General features: G+C 29.9%; 2 protein-coding genes across 3 annotated transcripts; both read left to right on the forward strand.

The window, feature by feature from the left end:
- Positions 1-4,323: 4,323 nt before the first annotated feature.
- Positions 4,324-8,357, forward strand: LOC107022045 (zinc finger CCCH domain-containing protein 32-like). Of its 2 annotated transcripts, none has more exons than XM_027918093.1 (7): positions 4,324-4,703; positions 5,061-5,175; positions 5,778-5,840; positions 5,974-6,093; positions 6,190-6,477; positions 6,562-6,879; positions 7,907-8,357. In XM_027918093.1, the coding sequence occupies exons 2-7, from the start codon at positions 5,170-5,172 to the stop codon at positions 8,042-8,044; spliced, it is 933 nt and encodes a 310-aa protein (XP_027773894.1). In that variant the 5' UTR covers positions 4,324-4,703; positions 5,061-5,169; the 3' UTR covers positions 8,045-8,357. The 2 variants fall into 2 exon arrangements, with proteins under 2 accessions (XP_027773894.1, XP_015078250.1); XM_015222764.2 differs by having other exon boundaries at positions 4,325-4,703; positions 5,061-5,203.
- Positions 8,358-10,815: 2,458 nt separating this feature from the next.
- Positions 10,816-12,124, forward strand: LOC107022067 (glutaredoxin-C11-like). Its single transcript, XM_015222790.2, has one exon. It carries the CDS (start codon positions 10,992-10,994, stop codon positions 11,298-11,300), a length of 309 nt encoding a protein of 102 aa, XP_015078276.1. The 5' UTR covers positions 10,816-10,991; the 3' UTR covers positions 11,301-12,124.
- Positions 12,125-22,411: the final 10,287 nt, after the last annotated feature.

Raw genomic sequence — 22,411 nt, forward strand, 5'->3', positions numbered from 1 at the left:
ATATATATGTCATATATTAATGGTCATAATGAAACAATATGAAAATTATAAGAGATAATTTATTTATAGTTGAAAATTATTTATGAAAAATGGAGTACAAATTATATATTTTAATATGTTTATGTCATATACATATTAATGTAAAGAATTTTCACACTATAAATTTATTTACTTATATTAATATGTAATTTATTTTAATATGAAAAATAAAAAATTTGATGTTTTATAAAAAAAAAATGGTACGAGTAATATGTCCTCATAGTAAGAAAGGTCTTTACTTTATAATATAGAGGAATATTAATCATATTAATTGTAACATATTAATCTGATTTTTTTAGACAAACATCGCGTAAATCAATTTTTTAGATTTTAACAAATTATTATTTTAGAATATTTGATTGTTTTGTCATTACAAATCTATTACAAAAATTTCTTGATACCATAACATAAAAAGAAACATTCTAAAATCTTTATGAAAATTCATAAATTTATTTTTGATCGTTCTTAACTTAACTCATCTATATAATAAAAAATTTTAAGGGATCGCAGATGATTTAATATAGAATATTATATCCTCACAATTTTATTTGGGATTTAACTTGTATATGCAGGAGTTACCTATTATGTCAAGTGGACTCTAACCAATAACACATATGAGGTGGCTTGTTTCAGAGGAGATTTAATTTGTAGGCCCCACAAGTAGTAATATAGTACAATTACACGTGTACATCTTTAATTGGTTCCTTCAGAAGCCTACCAAACTGTCACTGTGTCATGTCTGTCTTCTCATGATATCATTGCCTTTTTTCACTTCATGTCTAATTACTATTTCACCCCTTAAAAACAACATAATAACAATTATACCACTTTCATTTTCTTTGTTATAAATTGAACAAAGTAAACAAAATACAAAATAGGCGTAATATATAAATATGTTATTTAATTTAATTTTATCTTATATTTATGTTGTTTAATTTTTTGTATGTCCTAATAGACACTTTTTAAAATTGAATAAGTAGACATATGAGTTTTATATAACATGATACATGTCGAATATCACGTAGACGCAAATTATCACGTAAAATATTGTATATGACGTGTGTGTACACAACAATCTTTCTGTGTTTTTCCACTCTAACGAAGTTTCTCGATGACCCAAAGCAATAGTCAACTCAATTCTCTCCACCATCTATTTCTTCTGCTAACAAGAATTAAAACGTCCTTAAATTCTTTCCACCCTCGTCTTTGATAGGGTCGGACCTATGTAGAGTCTGTTCGGTGCTTGAGCATCCATTAACCTCATTTTGAAATATATAAATATATATAGAGAGAAATTAAAAAGTATTTGCATAAAATCAACATAAAGACATAGAGCTCAAATACAAACTTAGTAAGCGCATATTTCCTAGACAGAGAGATTTGCTCTCTTAAAGATGATTTCTTCCCCTAATAGAAGTCAAACTCAACAACTTTAGAAACTACTTATGCACTTTCAATCCATCAAAGATTTATTATAACCGCAAGTCTCTTCTTAATGCACTTGAAAGAGGAATACGATCAAAAAGAAAGAGAACTAAGAAGAGAAAGATAACTAAACTTTGCATAACTAAACCCTGCATAGCTAATACATGCATAACTAATATCTGCATAACTCTAACCAGTAACGGAACGTCCCAAAAGTACATATGTAATAACAATTATTAGCAAATGTTAACTAACTACTACTCTAATCAAAGTAAAAACTTAAATATTAAATGTCATATTCATTCAATTACTTGGAAAAAGACAAATATAGTGGGGACCTTTAAACATAATTCCAATGTACTTTGATGATCAAACACTATCACGGATGCTCTATGACGAAACACAATCGTAACAACTACGGTGAAGGTCATAATAGTAATTTCAAATTTTCAAATAAAAACAAGTGTCGGTTGCTGATTTTATTTTATTTTATTTTATTAATTAAGAATATATATATATATAATATTTTAAGTTTCCATAAATTAGTTATCAAAATATTTTATTCATATTTTAATTGAATGCATGAAACTTTAATAGAATGCTTTAATTTAACGCTTCATCTTTTTTAGTTATATACATTTATTTCGCGTAGAAAATATATGAATATTTATAATTTATCTAGTTAAAGGTATATAATTAAACAAAATGATATAATTTATGCAACTAGCTTACTAATCGAAGCAAATTTTTTATTAGATTTTATCATTCGTCTATTATATTTAATAGACACAAAAAATATAATAAAATAAAAACCACATTCTTAATGTATTTCACTGCATGCCAAACACGTTTAATAGACAGAATCTTTTTTTTAAAAATTATTTTAAACAATAATATTAATGAGGTGAGTAATATAGCTCACATGAAAGTTCAAGGGAATATATAGAGATAATCCATTAAAATTTTTAGTGGCTTTAAGTGGAATTCAATAAATATTTGAAATATTACTAAATAATTAATTTAAAAGTCAAATAAATTTGAATAAGCTACCGTAAAATTATTTTGAATATATTAATAAAAAGGAATTTGTTGTTGTTTTTCAACCGTTTTCAATTTTTGATGAAGCTTTGTGTCGATTTCGAATTCATATAATTATTTATCAAATGAATAAAGAACAAAAATTTAAAAAGGTCTTAGTTTCATACTTTATTTCAAAAAAAATTATATTTCTTTATTATCCGACTTTAAACATATGTTCTCTCTAGTGCTTTGTTTTGAAAATTGATTTATTTCGAAAGCAAAGAAATTGATTATTTTGAAAGCAAGTGATTATTTAGGTGCTTTTCACATTTTGTGAATATTTGGTACATTAAAGAATATCCAATTTATTTATTTATTTTTTATGAATAGTTGGAACTTGAGACATCAAAGAATATTTTCAAACATAACAATTTTTGCTATTAAACTATTCTGAACAACAACATTCATAATGTGTGTCATACACATCTCATGAAAGTACAAATGCAAAATATTACATACGTATTGATTAAAATTGAGTAGTTTTAGCTTAGACTCTATTGAAAAATATTTACTTTTTAATTATCATGTATATCAAAAAAAATTATTTAAAGTAGTTGCCAATTGAAACAATTAAGAGAGAATTAATTAATTTTTTTCAACTTTGTCCTTAACATTAATTATTTTAGAATTAAGAGGCATATAGATATAGATGAAGATTTAGATCGTAATCAATCTAAATATGTAAATTTCAGGACATCTAAGTCAGAAGTAGTAGCTTAATTTCTTACGGCTAGTGTCGTAGTCAGTCAAGTGAATTACGAACAGACCATACGCAAGGAGACTCCTTTTCTAATCAAAGTCTTTCTCCCTTAATCTGCATTTTGATATGGAGTAAGGATGAAATAAGTGAAGTAGTAAATAAACTATGATGAGGTGTCAACAACATTTTCCAAAAGCATGATACATAAACATAACCCTTAACCTAACTTCAACGGACAACTATGGCATCTAACTTTGAGTGTGCATAAATATACACTGAAACTTGTATAAAATTGAATAAGTAGACACAAATATCCTACATGATATAATACATGTAGGACACTGCGTAGGACACAAAATTATTAATATAAGGTGCCTTATAGGAAGAATGTGTTCATTTATTTAATTTTATACAAGTTAAATATGCATACCAAAGTTAACAGTCATAATTTTCAGCTAACGACAAGTTAACGTCAAATTAAGTAACATGTTTATGAATTATTCTTTTTCCAAAAATATGATTAACAACAAGGTGAATGCCAAGCTAAGGTTGTACATGAGGCACTTAAAGAATTAATAAGAGACATATTAGTATAACAATACTTTTTGTCATTATTTTTCTTAAGGGTTGTGCAAAACTCTATCATGACTATTATAAAGAAACTCAAAGAGTATTAAAAGAGTGAAATATTAAAAATACTCTTAAACTTAACACAAGTTATAATTAATTTCATCCCAAACTATTGACTGTTTTAAGATTGACCAAGTTAACCTAAATGTATCGTCAATCTTGCGATTAGATTGAAATACACCCATAATCATTAAGTTAAAGAATATTTTTGATATTTTTTTATTAAGAGCTCCATGCTTTTATAAAAAATTAATCATCACTTATTATGTCATATGTCAAATTAAAATGTATCTAAATTTAATGTTCTAAAATATCAATAATTTAAAAATGAAACTAATAATTTACGTCAAATTTAGGAGTTTTTTCGATATCAATTTTGGATGTAATTTAATGCATAGCCCCATTTGGCCATACTTTGGCGGGTACAGAGAAGAAGAAAATAGAAAATGAAAGAAAATATAAAGGCAAAATGCTGTCAAAGAAACAAAATAGCTTCACTTCACAGTTCACAGAGCTGAACTCACTGTGCAAACAGTCTCTCTTTCTCTCTACTTCTAGAGAGAGAAAACACCATAAACACACACTCACTCTGTGTTTTTTTTTCCTACTCACTACTCATAATCTACACACAAATTGATTTTTTTTTTCTGTACATATATATACACGATCTACTTTTTTTGATCAGTTTAGGTTTTTTTTTTTGGTTGATTCTTCCAGTTTTTGTTAGCTGAAGCGAAGCAGATTCAGGTAAAAATGGAGTTATACGGTGGGTCACACTCCGATCGACAGTCGGAATGGGTTCCTGTTGGACCCGAAACCGGTCTTGAAGGTAGGTTTTCATATAAACAAAATTTAATAATTTTTTTTGATAAATTTTTAAATATAATGAGAATATTCTGGCCAACAAGATGAAATTTCTAGTAGCTAATGGAATGAGTTACTTAGATTCCCGGCATGGTCATTGCACCAGCATGGCAGAGAAATTAAAAAAAAAATAAATAGAAAATACAGGATTTATAGTGTACAGTTTTTATCTTTTCATTTGTTCATTTCATTGAAAGGAACAACTTTCCATCTGTATTTTTGCTATGATGAATTTGAATTTTGGGGTTGATTTTTAAAATTTTTATTTAGGGTTTTTGATGACTCAAATGGGTGTTTTTTTTGTGTGTTTTTGACAATGTAGAATCAATGAGGAGGTTGGGGTTGTGGAGGAGGGAACCATACCCGGAAAGGTCCGGGACATCGAATTGTTCTTTCTATATGCGTACAGGGTCTTGTGGATATGGTGCTAAATGCCGGTATAATCATCCTCCTGATCGTAGCTCTGTAAGTTGTTGATCTCGTGTAATAGTTGTATGTTTGTCTTAATTAAGCTTACTATCAATAGACGAATTCTGGATTTGAAGTGTATGGATTCCAACTACGCGTCCTCAAGTTAATATACTTCAGCAACTGAATATAGAGTTTGAACGGAAGGTTGTGGATAAGAGGCTAGATCCGCCCCTGCTTACTATAGTCATTAGTTGTGTAATGCCTATAGTTTCATAGAGAATCGCGAACCCACAAGCTTATTCAATTGGATTTAACTTGTGTACACGGACAGGTTAATGTCACATTGGTGATGTAAAAGAAAACTATACACCGTTAGTAACTTGGAGTTAACTTTACATTTTAATTAGGCCTAGTTTAGAGTGAGTAGCCACTGGACTGACACCTAGTAAGAGTGAGTTCCTGAGAAAAGCTAAGGCATCTAATTAAAACTTGAGTGCGTGAGGAAAGACTATAATGATAATAAATGGTTAGATTTTTTCATCTTGTGGATATTCTAGTAGTTTCTTGGAATGGCAAGCTGCAAGCATGAGTTCTTTTAAGCCTTACTTGGGAGTCGCTTGGATTTCAGGTTGGTGCTGTGCTGTTGGAAAGTACTGAATATCCAGAACGAATAGGAGAGCCTACATGCCAGGTAACTCTATCTCTCATCCTGAGATTGTTCGTGTTTGATCAAGTATGCGTGTCCTTCATTTCTGTTTTTTCTTTTCATTATGTGGACAGAATATTGATTTAATGTGTGATGAATGGATAATTTCTGTTTGCAGTACTATCTAAGAACAGCAACCTGTAAATTTGGTGCATCATGCAAGTTCCACCATCCAAGAAACTTGGGTGGATCGTTGAGCAATATATCACTAAATGTTTATGGATACCCATTACATCCGGTAATTGATCTGTTGCGTCGTATCATGTATGTATGCATTTGTGTTCTCTACCAATAAGGTTATCTAAGATCTCTTGAACTTCATCAATTGCAACAGGAGGAAAGAGAATGCTCCTATTATTTGAAAACGGGGCAATGCAAATTTGGTATAACATGTAAATTCCATCATCCTGACCATGCCGAGGTATCAGCGCCAGCGACTGCACGCCCATTTTATCCAACATCGCCTTCTCTTCCTGCTCCTCCTGAAGAATATAACAGTACATCAACTAGCTCTAGAGTAGCAGGACCTCAACTCTTACCTGGTCCTTATGTACCTGGTACTTATGGTCCAGTTTTGCTTCACCCAGGAGTGGTGACCATTCAGAACTGGAGCACTTACTCGGTAATGATAGAGATATTCTCTCAATCAACATTCTGATATGACTTAAATAATAATCTTATGGGGTGATTAATTTGCTTTTTGCAGGGACCAGTGAGTCCTGCACTTTCTCCTGGTGCTCAACCCTCTGCTGGGATGGCATCAATTTATGGGATGCCACAACTAGCATCTTCTACGGCTGCCTTTGCAGCACCTTACTCTCCATTACACTCTGCTGCTGGCCCTTCAAGCAGTGCACTGAGAGAAAATCGTTTTCCAGAAAGACCAGGCCAACCAGTATGTCAATATTACATGAAAACTGGGGACTGTAAATTTGGATCGTCCTGTAAATTTCATCATCCTGCTGACTGGATTGCATCAAAGATAGATTGTACTTTCAGTCCCTTAGGCCTTCCTTTGCGTCCGGTATGATCAATATCCTTCGTTCTCCCTTTTGTTTGACTTGGCATCACTAATTTATAATCCAATATGGGTACTCTGTGATGGACATTGTTGTTCATCTGGTCCTGCCTGAAAATTGAGATCACGTCAAGACTTATTATGCTGCTGGATGCATTGTGATTTGGAAGATTTTGTATGCATGCTGTCCTTTGCTTGCCTTCCGCTTGGTTGTTTACCGAATTCAAGAAGTATTAGTTTATTGAATCTATATTCACTGTTCTTCTTGGAGCTATGGAGATACTTGCCTATTGCATGCTCTGTGCCATGTAGAGGAACTGCAAAAGGGCAGTCTGACTTCTCTTATCTGTTCTGCAGCAGTCTCTGTTCAAACTTGCGTTTGAAATTATAGCTGGTCCCTATGACTTATTAGGCTGCTGTTAGTTATCAGTCCCATGAAATGAAAACATAATTTGTTACAATTTGAAAATGTCACGATATCTAGCGTTAATGCCTGTCCCCACAGATTACAAACAGTTGAAATTTCGCAATTGTCTAATTTTCAAATGCCAAAATGATGGCAGCATATCTTCCAACTTCAGAACACTAGAGATGTCAGTCTCCTTGGATTGTTCCAGTATAAGCAAGCATGCTTGTTATCATCTTAAGTCTGATACAAGAATACTTCTTTCTGTTTCTTTCTTGGAAGAAGTGTAAATTCCTCTCCTTTCTTTCAGGCTGTTTTTTTAATTATCCTTGTAGTTTCTAGTACACTCGTCTGCTTGTATAACTATTAAAAGGGTTACTGTGTTGTTTTTCTCTGGCTTATGAATGCAGGCTTCAAAGGTTTCATAATCGGTGTACATTTTATGTATTTCTTATCTCCTCCTTTGTCTAGCTGAGTTTTAACATATCTGAACCTTTACTGACACTTTTACATATTTGAGCTAGGAGATAGCATCTTGTTATATGATCTTTCTTGAGTCTGTAGTATTGCTGTGTGTGTAACTCGTTACCTGTTTGGATACTCGACTAAATTTCATTCTGAAAGCAGGGGGTGCAGCCTTGTTCCTTTTACATGCAAAGAGGATTCTGCAAATTTGGTGGCACATGTAAATTCGATCATCCTATGGGAACAGGACGATATAGTCCATCAGCTTCTTCTCTTCCTGATATACCGAATGCCCCTTAGATGTCGGGATCTTCCCTTACTTTGGCTCCTATTTCATCGCCAGAGTAACAACCCGGATTTGTTACAGGATCCAAGGCGGATCCCTTCTCATAGTGCAGCATCTGGTACTTCTTCAATCCCGAATATGCAACTGTTGAGTCGGGGAAGTTGGCCAGTGAAGTTATTGTAAACATCAAGCCTTATTTAATGCTTTCCTGGTAATTTCTGTATATTTATCATCAATAAATAGCTTAATGTTATCTTCTTTAAAATTGGAAGCTTCTCCTCATTGTCTCATTTTATCAATGGTATGAAGTTGCAACTTATCTAAATATAGGAATGTGTCATTATTTGGACCAGTTAGGTTGCGGCCCGGCCCTTCCCCCCACCCTGCGTAAATGCGGGATGCTTTCTGCACCAGACTAGAGAAAGAGATGAAGCAAATTAAGATGCATCTCTATCACCACAAGATACTCTGTCCCTTAGTTTTGATCTATATAAATCTCTCTTAGTTTCTTTAGAACTAAGGGGTTGTTTGGTAGAGTATATCAACAAAAATAATGCATGCGCAACTCTATGTACTAGTCGTATCTTGTTTGGTACATTTTTTATGCTATGTATAACTAATGTTGCCATTAGTTATACACTCTATTGTGTATAGACTTCTACATGTTGCTAATGCATGTTTTAGCACGGTAAAAGACTCTATTACCCCTCATAATATTTTTTTTACGTCTTATTCATCATAATTATGAAGGGTATTTTTAGAAATAAATGTTTTTATGAGACACATGCTATTTTTAATACATCAGAATCAAAGCATTAGAAATAATCTATGTATAACTGATGTAAGCATTACTAATTCAAAAATTATAAATGGTAAGTATTATTAATACATTCTATTTAACAACGTTATTTGTATACACTACCAACCAAGTGATAACGATTCCAATGATGATTGAGGCAGAAGAGGAAACTTTAAATGCAAAGAGTACATAGATCAAACTACGTGAATATTTTATCCTAAAGTGTTTAGGTCAACGGTAAACTCTTGACAGTAAATAATTTTAATGATTTGTTTTGATATTCGATAAGAATAATAAAAAAGGAAATATAATAGAATAAAAGAGTATTAACTTGGTTAAAATTGAGACACATCTCTAGACCCTAGTGATCAAAGAATATTGAATCTCATAGATAAAGAAAGGTTATAAAAACAAAAAATATTGGATAAGCTCTTATCTTTTTCCACATCATCTGAAGATCCTCTAAGTTCTCTACCAATAATAATCATATTGCTATAACATTACGTTGATTTTGTTTAATTTTTCAACATATCAATAATGCTTTACATTAACCATGAATGTTTTGTTTAGTTTCATATTATTGTTTCAAATAACTAATAATACAACATTAACATTACGTTGATCTGATGCTATAAACAATTTTTTTTTAATCATTCGTATTTAAGTTAGAGAAAGAGAATAAATATTTCTAAAAGTGAACTGACGGTGTAATTTTCTTATCCACTCCGTCGATATAAGTTGATCTCTTTAAGTTAAGCTAACATTATGAGCAATTACTTCTAATTATCTTTTAGATTATTAATTATTAAAGAGTTTTTTTCATATATATATATATATATATATATATATATTATTTTTATTCGATATTCCTATACATCTCCTGTACCAGTAGCATTGTCTTTACACATCATTAAAAGTATCTATTACGTACTGTGTTAGTTTCTAGATCTCCAAAATTAGAATTGCTTTAATTTTCCCACTAAACAAAGAATTTTTCAAGAAAAGATTTAAGGAATAATATCTTTGCCTTTAATATAATAAGTTGTAGGAATTCTACGTTAGATTGTGGAGCCTGATTAATATTGGATGTACTGATTAGGCTGCAATATTTATTCTCTGTAATCTAAAATACTCTGAATTATTAATATATATACCCATCGCCGTGGAAGTTTACTCACGGGGTATTACCACGAGACATTGGTTTCTCTCTCTAGATCTCTCATCTCTTTCTCTTGAAAGTTCTTGTGTTCTTAATTCATCAAGTGTGTGTATGGATTCGATCCTAACATTCTACAGGAGTCTGGTATTATCGTTATGGTCTATCAACTTTTCATACCATTAAGGGGTCATTATCTAGAGAATTAATTAGTTTAATGTACACTCGAAATAGAAAATAGTTTACTCTATATGAGTGCATTTTAATATGTTGTAATTGGTAACATATGTCTTTTTTAAATGATCTCAATATAAACTAATTGGTCGAACTAGAATATTCACTAAAGAAACTCTAACTAAAAAAATAATATACACTAAGGGATTATAGTATATATACAATTTAAAAAAAGAAAAGAAATTGACCTATATGCATAGGGTAATTTTCAAATGAAGAGATATCGAGTTAATAAAATTTAAATTACAATAAACAAGTTATGTAGCTAAACAAAATTATAAAAAAGAGAACCAGGTAATACACAAAATATTTAGCTACAAATTAGCGGCGAAATTCATATAGCTCATTTCAATTTTTCTTTTTAAATGAAAGGTAATAAATTTGCCATCATCAAAACACTTAAAAATTATATTATTGTTAGTGTACATAAGTTAAACTCAGTTTTCAAAGGGCGTATGACATTTATTTTTTCCTTTGTAGCTTTTTCTTTCCTTTAGCCAAAGGAAAAATATCTTTAAGGAACATTGCCTTTTCATTTATGCATCAATATAATTTTTTTTTTTTGCCTTTTCTGGATAAACAATGTAATCCATATCTACTATATGTAAAAATCTCTATAAATAACCTCAAATATCATCACCATCTACCACACAAAGTTTATAACACTAGTGATCATCAATCAATATTTTCTTCATAATTTTCTCCGATATTTCATATAATTTTGGTCATACATATCAATTAATTATTTGTATCGATCGATATCGAGCTAGCTATGGATAGAATAGGTGAGTTGGCATCAAAGAAGGCAGCAGTAATATTCACAAAGAGTTCATGTTTTATGTGTCATAGTATTAAAGCACTATTTTATGATATTGGAGCAAGTCCAGCAATTCATGAACTTGATGAAGATCCAAAAGGGAAAGAAATGGAGTGGGCATTGAGAAGTTTAGGTTGTAATCCATGTGTTCCTGCTGTTTTTATTGGTGGAAAATATGTTGGATCATCTAAGGATATTATATCCTTACAAGTTGATGGTTCACTCAAACAAATGCTCATTGATGCCAAAGCTATTTGGTTATAACTAACAAAAAAAAAAAAATACAATAGCTATTAGAAATCAATCAATTTTTCGATCGCGTATCAATCGAAAATCCGTCAAAAAAGCACACGTCTGAGATGTTTTTTTGGATGGGAATTCGGTCGAAAGATCGTCGGAAAAGCACTCTAGGGGATGTTTCTGACGGTCTTTCGATTGGAGCACTCGATTGAGATGTTTCTGACGGACTTTTAATTGAAAATTTCGTCAAAAAAGCACCTGTCTGAGATGTTTTTTTGGATGGGAATTTGGTCGAAAGATCGTCGGAAAAGCACTCTAGGGGATGTTTCTGACGGTCTTTCGATTGAGCACTCGATTGTGACGGACTTTTAATTGAAAATTCCGTCAAAAAAACGTCTTAAAAGTACTCGTACAGAATGTTTTTGAAGGTATTTCGATCGGAAAATACACTCAATTGGGATGTTTCCAACGGACTTTTAATTGGGAATTCGATCGAAAAATCGTCAAAAAAGCACTTGTACGGGATGTTTCCGAAGGTGTTTCGATCGAAGAACACACTCGATTGAGATGTTTCCAAGGGACTTTAATTGGGAATTCGATCTAAAAACCATCAAAAAAGCACTCGCGGGGATGTTTTCGACAGACTTTTCATCAAAAATTCGATTAGAGTTTGACGGGTTGTAAGTCGGAATTGATTGATTTCTAGTAGTGAAAAAGAAAGAAGAAAAAGAATAGTCTAATGCATTGAATTTTCAGTGTGGGTAGGTCCGAGAAAAGGTCGGACCAAATTAGGTTTATTGTAAGTTTTTGTACTAAAAATAACATCTAGGTTCTTAGCTTGTCCACAACTTTTTTTTTGTGTGTGTAAATTTTAACCCAATGTTATTATTTTATCTTTTCTAATTAATTAATCCTCTTTTTCCTTTTAAAGAAATGGAGGTTGAGGGATAAAAGGAAGCCATATTTTGTCAAAATGGCTGACAATGGAAAACTTTTCTCAGACTTGTAAAAAATTTCGTTTTAGTCAATTTCGATTTGTTTGAGACTAAATCATAGTAATAATTGTTGTTGTTGTATATATTCTCAAGTTATTATGGTATAAATTTGGAAGAACTTAGTATATGTGAAAGAATTTACCGAAGTACATGTATAATAAATTACGATCGAACCCTATGGATTGCGGGTTCAGGGACCAACAAAAAACTGCGAGAATTCATAAACTTAAAATTTCAAATTCACGTTTGGATTTAAATTTCGGTTACTTAACCGTACGCGTTCAGAAGAAACATAAAGGCATAATACATATATTAGACCCTTAACTTGGCTTCATATTTTAACTTTGACCTCCAACTTTTATAGTGCACAAATAAACACTTTAACAAATAGGACTCGCGTGTTTATTTATTAAAAGGTAGGATAATTAACGTGCCTATTTGTGCACTATGAAAGTTGGAGGTCAAAGTTAAAATTTGAAACCAAGTTAAAATTTAATATTTAGGCAATTTCAACTTGTTTGAATCATCTTCTTATCAATTACTATGATTTTGCGTACTCAAAACCATTTGACATGCGCACTACACCATAAATGATCTTTAGCAGCAATATTTAATTAATGACACTAGTGTAATTGTCGATAAACATATATTTTTTGCGTCAATAAGCATTCTTTGTGAATGTCACTAAAGCCTATAGCGACATCGAATTCAATGACATTTAACTAATGCCGGTAAAGTATTTAGCACTCTTTGTTAATGTATATATTTATTGCCGCTAAAAGTTATTTTTATGATAATGACGATTTATATACTATATAAGGACAAATGCAATTAAAGTTTACTTATTAAATCACTTGTCACAAAGCCTCCTATATCATATTTTTTAGTATAATTTACTTAAATCCCATAGTGTTAGACCCTAAATTACATTCTATCCCTACTCTTTTCTATTTTATAAAAATCCCTTAAAATATTAGTCATCCGGATACATAAATTTCATCCAGATACATTATATATGATACCTTATAAGCTTGTTTCTTGTGCTTAATATGGAATGGTAACATAAAATTGATTTTCTTTCACAAAATAACTCATAACTGTTTTTTTCCCCCCACAAATCACGTTATACAGATTTTCTTTTCCCACAAATCACAAAGATTGATTTATATGCATCTATTCCAATCTATAACAACTTCACAATATTCAAAAATCAATTTTTCATCTTCTCCATCAATTCGAAATCTTGAATCTCAAATCTGTCGTCGTAGATGATTGGACAAACGATTCACGATTTTGAATCATTAATTCAAAATCGTTGAATATAATAAATCGTTGAGTAATTTGAATTCAATGTATAACGAAAATCTGATTGAACAACCTTGGTTGTTGCTACCATTGCTAACAAGATCTTTCTGCCAAACAAATGTTCATTGATGCCAAAGCTATTTGGTTATAACTAACAAAAAAAAATACAATAGCTACTAGAAATCAATCAATTTTTCGATCGCGTATCAATCGAAAATCCATCAAAAAAGCACCCGTCTGAGATGTTTTTTTGGATGGGAATTCGGTCGAAAGATCGTCGGAAAAGCACTCTTAGGGGATGTTTCCGACGGTCTTTCGATTGGAGCACTCAATTGAGATGTTTCTGACGGGCTTTTAATCGAGAATTTCGTCAAAAAACCATCGAAAAAGCACTCGTACGGAATGTTTTCGAAGGTATTTCGATCGGAAAATACACTCGATTGGGATGTTTCCGACGGACTTTTAATTGGGAATTCGGTCGAAAAACCGTCAAAAAAGCACTTGTAGGGGATGTTTCCGAAAGTGTTTCGATCGAAGAACACACTCGATTGAGATGTTTCCAACGGACTTTTAATTGAGAATTCGGTCTAAAAACCATCGAAAAAGCACTCGCGGGGATGTTTCCGATGGACTTTTCATCGAAAATTCGATTAGAGTTTGACGGGTTGTAAGTCAGAATTGATTGATTTCTAGTAGTGAAAAAAAGAAAGAAGAAAAAGAATAGTCCAGTGCACTAAATTTTCAGTATGGATAGGTCCGAAAAAAGGTCGAACCAAATTAGGTTTATTGTAAGTTTTTTGTACTAAAAAACAACATCTAGGTTCTTAGCTTGTACACAACTTTTTTTTGTGTGTGTGTCAATTTTAACTCAATGTTATTATTTTTTCTTTCTAATTAATTAATCCTCTTTTTCCTTTTAAAGAAATGGAGGTTGAGGGAGAAAAGGAAGCCATATTTTGTCAAAATGGCTGACAATGGAAAACTTTTCTCAGACTTGTAAAAAATTTTGTTTTCATCGATTTCGATTTGTTTGACACTGAAACATAGTAATAATTGTTGATGTTGTATATATTCTCAAGTTATTATGGTATAAATTTGGAAGAACTTAGTATATGTGAAAGAATTTACCGAAGTACATGTACAATAAATTGCGATCGAAACCTATGAATTGCGGGTTCAGGACCAACAAAAAACTGCGAGAATTCATAAACTTAAAATTTTAAATTCACGTTTGGATTTATATTTCGCTTACTTAACCGTACACGTTCAGAAGAAATATAAAGGCATAATACATATATTAGACCCTAAACTTGGCTTCAAATTTTAACTTTGACCTCCAACTTTTATAGTGCACAAATAGACACTTTAACAAATAGGACCCGCGTGTTTATTTATTAAAAGGTAGGATAATTAAAGTGCCTATTTGTTGAGAGAAAATTAATGAATCTGAGAAGAAATCATTGGCGAAATCATGAAAAAGAACTGGAAACCAATCAGATCGATATAAAGTACAATTCCCCGATTGTTGGTCTTTCTATGGGGATTTTAGAGACACCATCTTCAGAAATGTTCAAAAAATGATTCTTTATCAAGAAAAATATTTGGTTACTCCTAGATCTATCGAGAATTTATTGATGGGACAAGTTAGACTTTGTTGCAAAAGGTTGAAGAAGACGTTTTCTCTTTGTCGTTTTGATGTTAATATGTAAGTCATGATACATTGGCAGTAAACGACGCGCGTGTATTGTAATTTTGAATCTATGAATTATGATGTGGTCATTATTTTGTATCTGAATATGATTTGTATAAAAGTATATCATTATAATATATTGTATAGGATACATGTAATAAATGGATTAACAATTGAAATGGATCAAATACGTTTTTAATCAAGTGTGTGTATAACAAATTCGTATAAATGTATCAGGCTATTATTGTGTATATTGTACATATAAATAGTGTAACAATCAAGATATGTAAATTAATTGTTTTAATCAAGAAACAATTGTGGATGATACATTAATATATATCATCTCGAATTTTGTTGAATGGTTGTATCATTGGTTATTATGATGTATCTAGTAGATGTTACAAGATGGTTACAGAATTGTGTCGCTATGTGTTAATTTGATGCTGGAAGAACATATATTGTTTGCCTTAACCGAAAATATATAATTTTAGTAGATTTCAACTAGCTAGACGAGATACCTTGTGGACGTTGTGGACAGGAAGGATATATTACTCATGATACAATACTATTCTTAAAATATTAAGTAAATTGCTAAGTATTGTAATCTATTATTAAATACATTAGATAAGTAAAAATTGCCCGTAAAATGTTTGATTTTAGATGTATACATTACTGTGTGGTAGTTATTAAGTATCATATAAATGTAATTTTAATTTTCCAAAGAATGAAAATGTATCATATACCTATTGTTGGGTTTGATACATAGTGCTCCAGTTATAGAACATTATGATTTATGTATCAAGATTATTATTGGGTAAATTTACATTACACATCTCTTTCTAAGTTGGGTAAGACTGAACAAATATTAAAGAGTGCAGATATATAACACACAATTATTTGTTACTGCTATATAACCTTTCAAATTTGAATAAGATTGATAATACATTAAAGAACTTGAAACATGTAAATGATACATTCGGTAGTATTTATGTATCAACAACATTTATATTGAATGTGATAAAAACTAATAGAATATTGAACAACATTAGGTTATGTATCAACACCTTATATATGAATATGATACATTACATAAAACAAAAGTAGACTAATTTAAGAATCAAAATCAACGAGATGCATTGAAAATCAATGAAGGCATTATACATTAGTTTAAGAAACAAAATCAACCAGATACATTAAAATTTGAATCCATATGTATTATACAGAATGAAAAACAAAGAATCAAAAAAAAGATCAACAATTTGATCTGCGAAAAGCAAAAAAATTACTAAGAAATCCCCCGCACTTTTATCTTTTCCCTATATCAACAACTTCCATATCTTTTTTTTCACCGTCAACAATGGAAAGAGATTTCACCAACAAAAGAGGATTCATTGAAAACGATTTTGTTAATGTCGATACATTAACTCTTTCACCTTTCCCTTATACATTTTGTGAAGGTGGAAAGGGAGGAGATCCGATAGTTATCTGGCAAAAAATTGTGGAGAGAAACTTACTTGAGTTGTTGAAAAAAGTTGTGAAGGGAACTTAATGACAGGAGAGAGAACAAAATCTGAAAACTAAAAAGAAAGGAAGTAAAGATTGAGGGAGTGAAAACAGGAATGGATTGAGGAAGTGAAGTAGGGAGAGATTAAGGGAGTGAAATTAGGAATAAAAACGTGTGTTTTGAATATTGAAACTTTCTGTATCTGAAAAGTGGGGTTTGGGAGGAAAAAGAGGGATTTTGAAGATATTTTAAAATGGAAGGAAATAATAGAAATTTTAAAAAATAAAGGTGTGTATATAAGTAATTTATCCTATTTTGAATCAATTTTCATGGAAGAGTGCCAAAAGAGTCTTGAATAATCATTGGTTCGATACAAGAAAAATCAATTTTTGAAGTGTGATGGGCCGTGATTTTAGGGCCCAAGACATTTACTACAGTCTACATGTTTTGATATATGATTACTAGCGATTTCGACTTTATATTCTCGAGTTACAAAAAGTCATTTGAACTTATAGACTGACCATCTTTCTTATTATATGCATAAGTTACTCATCAAAAACTTTACTACGTATTGAAGTTCCAACATGAATAGTGATAAAAATATATTTTCAAAATCTTACAGGTTATTAATTATATAATTTTAAAAAAATCAAATTTCTTTTGTTAGTCATATTAAATATTCCGAAAAGTCAAAACCTCTTATTTCGATCCTTAGAAAACAATGACTAATTAGTCAATAATCATGAACTCTGAATTGTTGTTGAGTCTTCGAGGCATTGAAAGCAAAGGTTTAATATTGAACGAGGGATTGAAGGATGTCACGGTGTTCAGTAGTAGAGAGGTTAGAGCTCCTCTCCTTACAGTCAAGTAACACTGTCACTCTCTTTCAAATAAATCATTTCAGATCGAAGAGTACATGTTGACCTTATGACTGCTAATTGAGGCCTAAGGTAGTAACTATATTAAATGTACTAGCTTTATAATTTGTGCAAGAGAAGACACAACGTAATTAAGTAATAATAGCACAAAAAATAAGCAATATACACTCATAAAGGTCATCGGATTCATGAGGCTTAGGACAAGGAGCATCCGAAATCACTTTATAAGTCAGAATAAAAGTGAATGAATATCATGTGTGAGAAAAGAATTGACACATACTATATATATAAAAAATATAAAATTTATAAATTTCTGAATTCTGAGTTCGTTACTTCTCGAAGGAATATAATATCTTATCTTTTTCTCCGGATAGTGAGGAAAAGAATATAAATAAATAGCCATGAGAAGAACTTAATTATCACCTTTTTTGGAATAAAAGCTAAGGATGGACAAGAACTTGAGATATATATTTATATATTCGATCCCTCAACTCACTTTATAGTAAAGTGATGATAAAAATATTCATGTAGCACACACTAAGATGGAAGAGATGAGGCGTAGCTACGTATATCGGAGATAATTAGTTGAACACTTTTGTATATTAGTCAAATATTTTAAATTAATGCTAATTTTTTGTTATTTATATGTATACTTCAATATTTAAATACTTTTGAACACCTTTAATTTTTTTTTTTAAAATTTTGTCACTAATCGAGTTTTTCCAATGTATTTTGGCCTGATATTCTTTAATTTGGTTCATTGGTAGTTGTTTGAATTTGTACTACAATGAAAGAAACTATAATAGTTAATAACTAATTAGGGGGAATGTTTAAACTAGAAAAAATGGTTATTTTTAAGGATAAATTATCTATATACACATTTTTATTTTTCATAATTTCTATTATTTCCTATCATTTAAAAATATTTTTAAAATTTCTCTTTTTCCTTTCAAACCCATTGTTCCAGATACATAAAGTTATACACGTTTTTCTTTCTATTTTTACTCCTTATTTCACTCCCTCAACCTCTTCCTATTTTCACTTACTCTATCTCTTCCTATTTTCACTCCCTCAATTTTCACTTCCTTTTTTTTTTTAATTTTAGATTTATTCTCTCTATTTTCAGTAATATCTCTCCACAATTTTTTTCAAAAAAACTCAAGTTTTCGCTTTACTATTTTTTCCAAAGGATTACCGGATTCTCCTCCATTCTCACCTTCACAATATGCATAAGGGAAGGTAAAAGAGATGATGTATTCATATTGTTTCCTGCAAAAAATTTAGTTTTAGGAGATCCTCTTTTGCTGGAGAAACTACATTATGAAATGAAAAGAAGTAGTCTCTACCAAATGTATCACTTTATCATGTATCAAGTGTTGCTATGTATCTTCTACTGTTATTCAAATTTAGAAGTATAAATATCCGTACACAATATCAAATTATATTCGTGATACATTTGTGAGCGAAGAAATCGAGAAAGGACACATGCTCGAGCTTTAAATCTATTGTTTTACAAATTTTCAAAATCCCTCATTTTTGCGCATTAAATTAATGTATCAGCACATCAGATTAATGTATCTCACGTATCAGATTAATGTATCATGTATAAAATATAATGTATCTTACTTAACGATTAATGTATCAGCGCTTATTTTAGTTATGATACGTAAATTCAAATTTATACTAAATGTATCTGATACATAACAATTACCAAACAATAATTTTTCGATCTCAAACAATTACTATAATGTATTTTTAAAAGAATTTAAAGTGTAGTATTTCTCAAATAAAATAACAGACATAAATAATAATGTATCAAACACTATTTTTTTAGTTATGATACGTAAATTCAAATTTATACTAGATGTATCTTATACATAACAATTACCAAACAATTATCTATCGATCTCAAACTTAAAATCTTATGGGCAACACTTACTTATTTAATGTATCTAGTAAAAATATAATATTTATCAATTCAATCGAAAGGATAAAGAAACATACATAAATAATAATATATCATGCACTAATTTTTTAGTTATGATATGTAAATTTGAATTTATACTAAATGTATCTGTAACATAACAATTGCCAAATAATAATGTATTGATCTCAAACTTAAAATTTTATGGGCAACACTTTCTTATTTAGTGTACCTAGTAGAAATACAACACTTATCAATTTAAATTGAAAGGATCTTCATGATGTATCTTCTCGAAAATTTTGATAATTTTTAATCAAAATTGAAAGAATCTTCAATGAACTAGGAGAATAATTTTGAAATTCAAAATTTTCGTCAATTTTGAATCAAAATGGAAAGGATCCTCAATGACTGGAGAAGAATTTAGAATCTCAAAATTTTCAATAATCTTGAACCAAAATAAAAAAGATATTCGATGAACTTGAAGATTTACAAAAGAAATCGTTTGTCCAACAACAAATCCATACAATCCTTCATAACTCATCCCGCTTTTCAAAATTTCGATAATTTTTTTTATGAAACAGAGAGAATGATGAACAAGAAGAAGAAATTTAATTTTTTGATTTTTGTGGGTTGTAATACTATAGGATTTGAAATTCTTGATAATAATTTTGAAATACGTAATTTGTGGAATCTTAATTTAATTTCCAGTTTTCCCCCTTAATTAGTGGAACAAATGGATATTATGAGATTTTAAATTGATTTTACAGTTTTTCCCCCTTATCAAGTGCATCAGATTGATACATAATGTATCAACAATAATGTATCCGGATTCTTAATTATGTATCTGAAATGTCTAAAAAATATGAGATTTATGTAATTATAAAAATAATAGGGATAGAAGGTAATTTAGTGTATTAGGTTTTACACTATGATATTTATGTAAGTTATACTAGTATATATTATGTGTGTGTTGAATAGTATAATCATATTTTCAGATAATTTTATTGTAATATTACCAACTCAATCAATTTCAAATATTTCTTAGACTAGAATGATTTGGCAGTGCAACTTATTATATTATTGTCGCTATATAATTATTTTGTCATTATATCTAGTCAAATACTTTCGCATCAAATGAGATGGTGAGTAGGAATTTAATTAATTAGTTAATTAACCCCTTTTAACTCCCATTGAACATAAGAAATACATATTTTTATGCTCCCAATTAATTAGGCTAAAACTTGTATTTGCCTCGTCAGGGGTGGATCTAGGAGGGAGCTAGCATATTATACTGAATCCTTCGATTAAAATTTGCGTTATATATATACATATATATAAATTTAATTTTTAGCATACGTATAGATTTTAGATTTCCTGAAAATAAGATTACAGATTGACTTAGTGATCCAGGGGTTCAAAATTCATCTGAATGTTCAAATCCTATGTACTAAAATTTCATTTTTCGAATTTTTTTCTTAATAAAAACTCTGAATTCGTCACTGTTTCTTACACGTATACCAATAGTGTATGTACAAGTGTACGGTTATTGACCAAATTTTGTGTGTGTGAAGAATAACTCAAGTTGGAAGTGGACACATGAAGAAAGAATCGAAGCCACCAAAAAACTTTTCAATATTTTTGCTATATATTCGAGCAAAGAATATAATCCAAGAATATTGGGAAAAGAATCTCAAAAAATTGACAACACATTATATTATAGACAAATCATTATTATATATTATAATATGCATCTTCAAGAATAAAACTTTTATAATATAGGGCTAGTTTTGTGTCCACGTGTCTAGAGAACTTCCTATAGTATTAATTAATGACTAATTATGGATAATCATCAATCTAATTAATTATCTTAACACGAACACACAATATTTAAAGTGTTACTATAAATAACATATAAATACTCCCTTCTATGCTATTTATGAAATTGCATTAAGTATATGGGATAATTTCAGAAACCACCCACCATGTTTCGTTCTATTATACTCACTTTTTATGTAGTATAAGATATTACACGACAAAAGCTCTTTTAAAAAAGTGAAAAAAATCATTGCTAGTCAAATTCGAACACGCAAGTATTGTCTCATTCGAGACGTCTGAAATTATTATGTTATAGCAACCTATTACATCAAGGATGTTCACAATATGTATTCAATTACTTTGTATATTATTTTACTTATATATGAGATATTTTTTCTCGACAAAAATATCCTGATAATCACGTAGCTTCGCCACTGATTATAAAGAGTGTCTAATTATATATGTACCAAAAAAATTAATAAAATCCTAATTAGTTATGTGGAAAGTGCATGTAGGTATATATTTTTAGGTGTTCCAAATAAGCTTTTTCCACCAAAAAGATTCTATTCAAAAAGTGCATGACCATATAGAATATATGTATTATCTTCCAACTTGCTCAAAGTTGATTTGTGGAATGAAACAGTATCTTTTTATTTTCATTTTTTATGATTAAAATTCTCTTCTTTTTTAGTTATATATTAATATTCTCTTCTTTATTATTTATATCTATTAAAAAATTCTCTTCTTTATTATTTATTTATTAAAATTCTCTTCTTTATTATTTATTTATAAAATTCTTTTCTTTATATTTATTAATTAAAATTCTCTTCTTTATTATATTTATTAAAATTCTCTTCTTTATTATTTATTTATTAAAATTCTTTTCTTTATATTTATTAATTAAAATTCTCTTCTTTATTATTTATTTATTAAAATTCTCTTCTTTACTATTTATTTATAAAAAATCTTTTCTTTATATTTATTAAAATTCTCTTTAGTAGAGCTGTAGTCCAGTTCTTGGAGC

Source organism: Solanum pennellii, chromosome 6, assembly GCF_001406875.1.
Source record: "Solanum pennellii chromosome 6, SPENNV200".
Taxonomy (NCBI): domain Eukaryota; kingdom Viridiplantae; phylum Streptophyta; class Magnoliopsida; order Solanales; family Solanaceae; genus Solanum; species Solanum pennellii.

Coding starts and splice junctions, on each gene's coding strand:
- LOC107022045 (XM_015222764.2), top strand. CDS start 4,628: ATGGAGTTATACGGTGGGTCACACTCCGATCGACAGTCGGAATGGGTT. Junction 4,704..5,060: donor ACCCGAAACCGGTCTTGAAG/GTAGGTTTTCAT, acceptor TTGACAATGTAG/AATCAATGAGGAGGTTGGGG. Junction 5,204..5,777: donor ATCCTCCTGATCGTAGCTCT/GTAAGTTGTTGA, acceptor CTTGGATTTCAG/GTTGGTGCTGTGCTGTTGGA.
- LOC107022067 (XM_015222790.2), top strand. CDS start 10,992: ATGGATAGAATAGGTGAGTTGGCATCAAAGAAGGCAGCAGTAATATTC.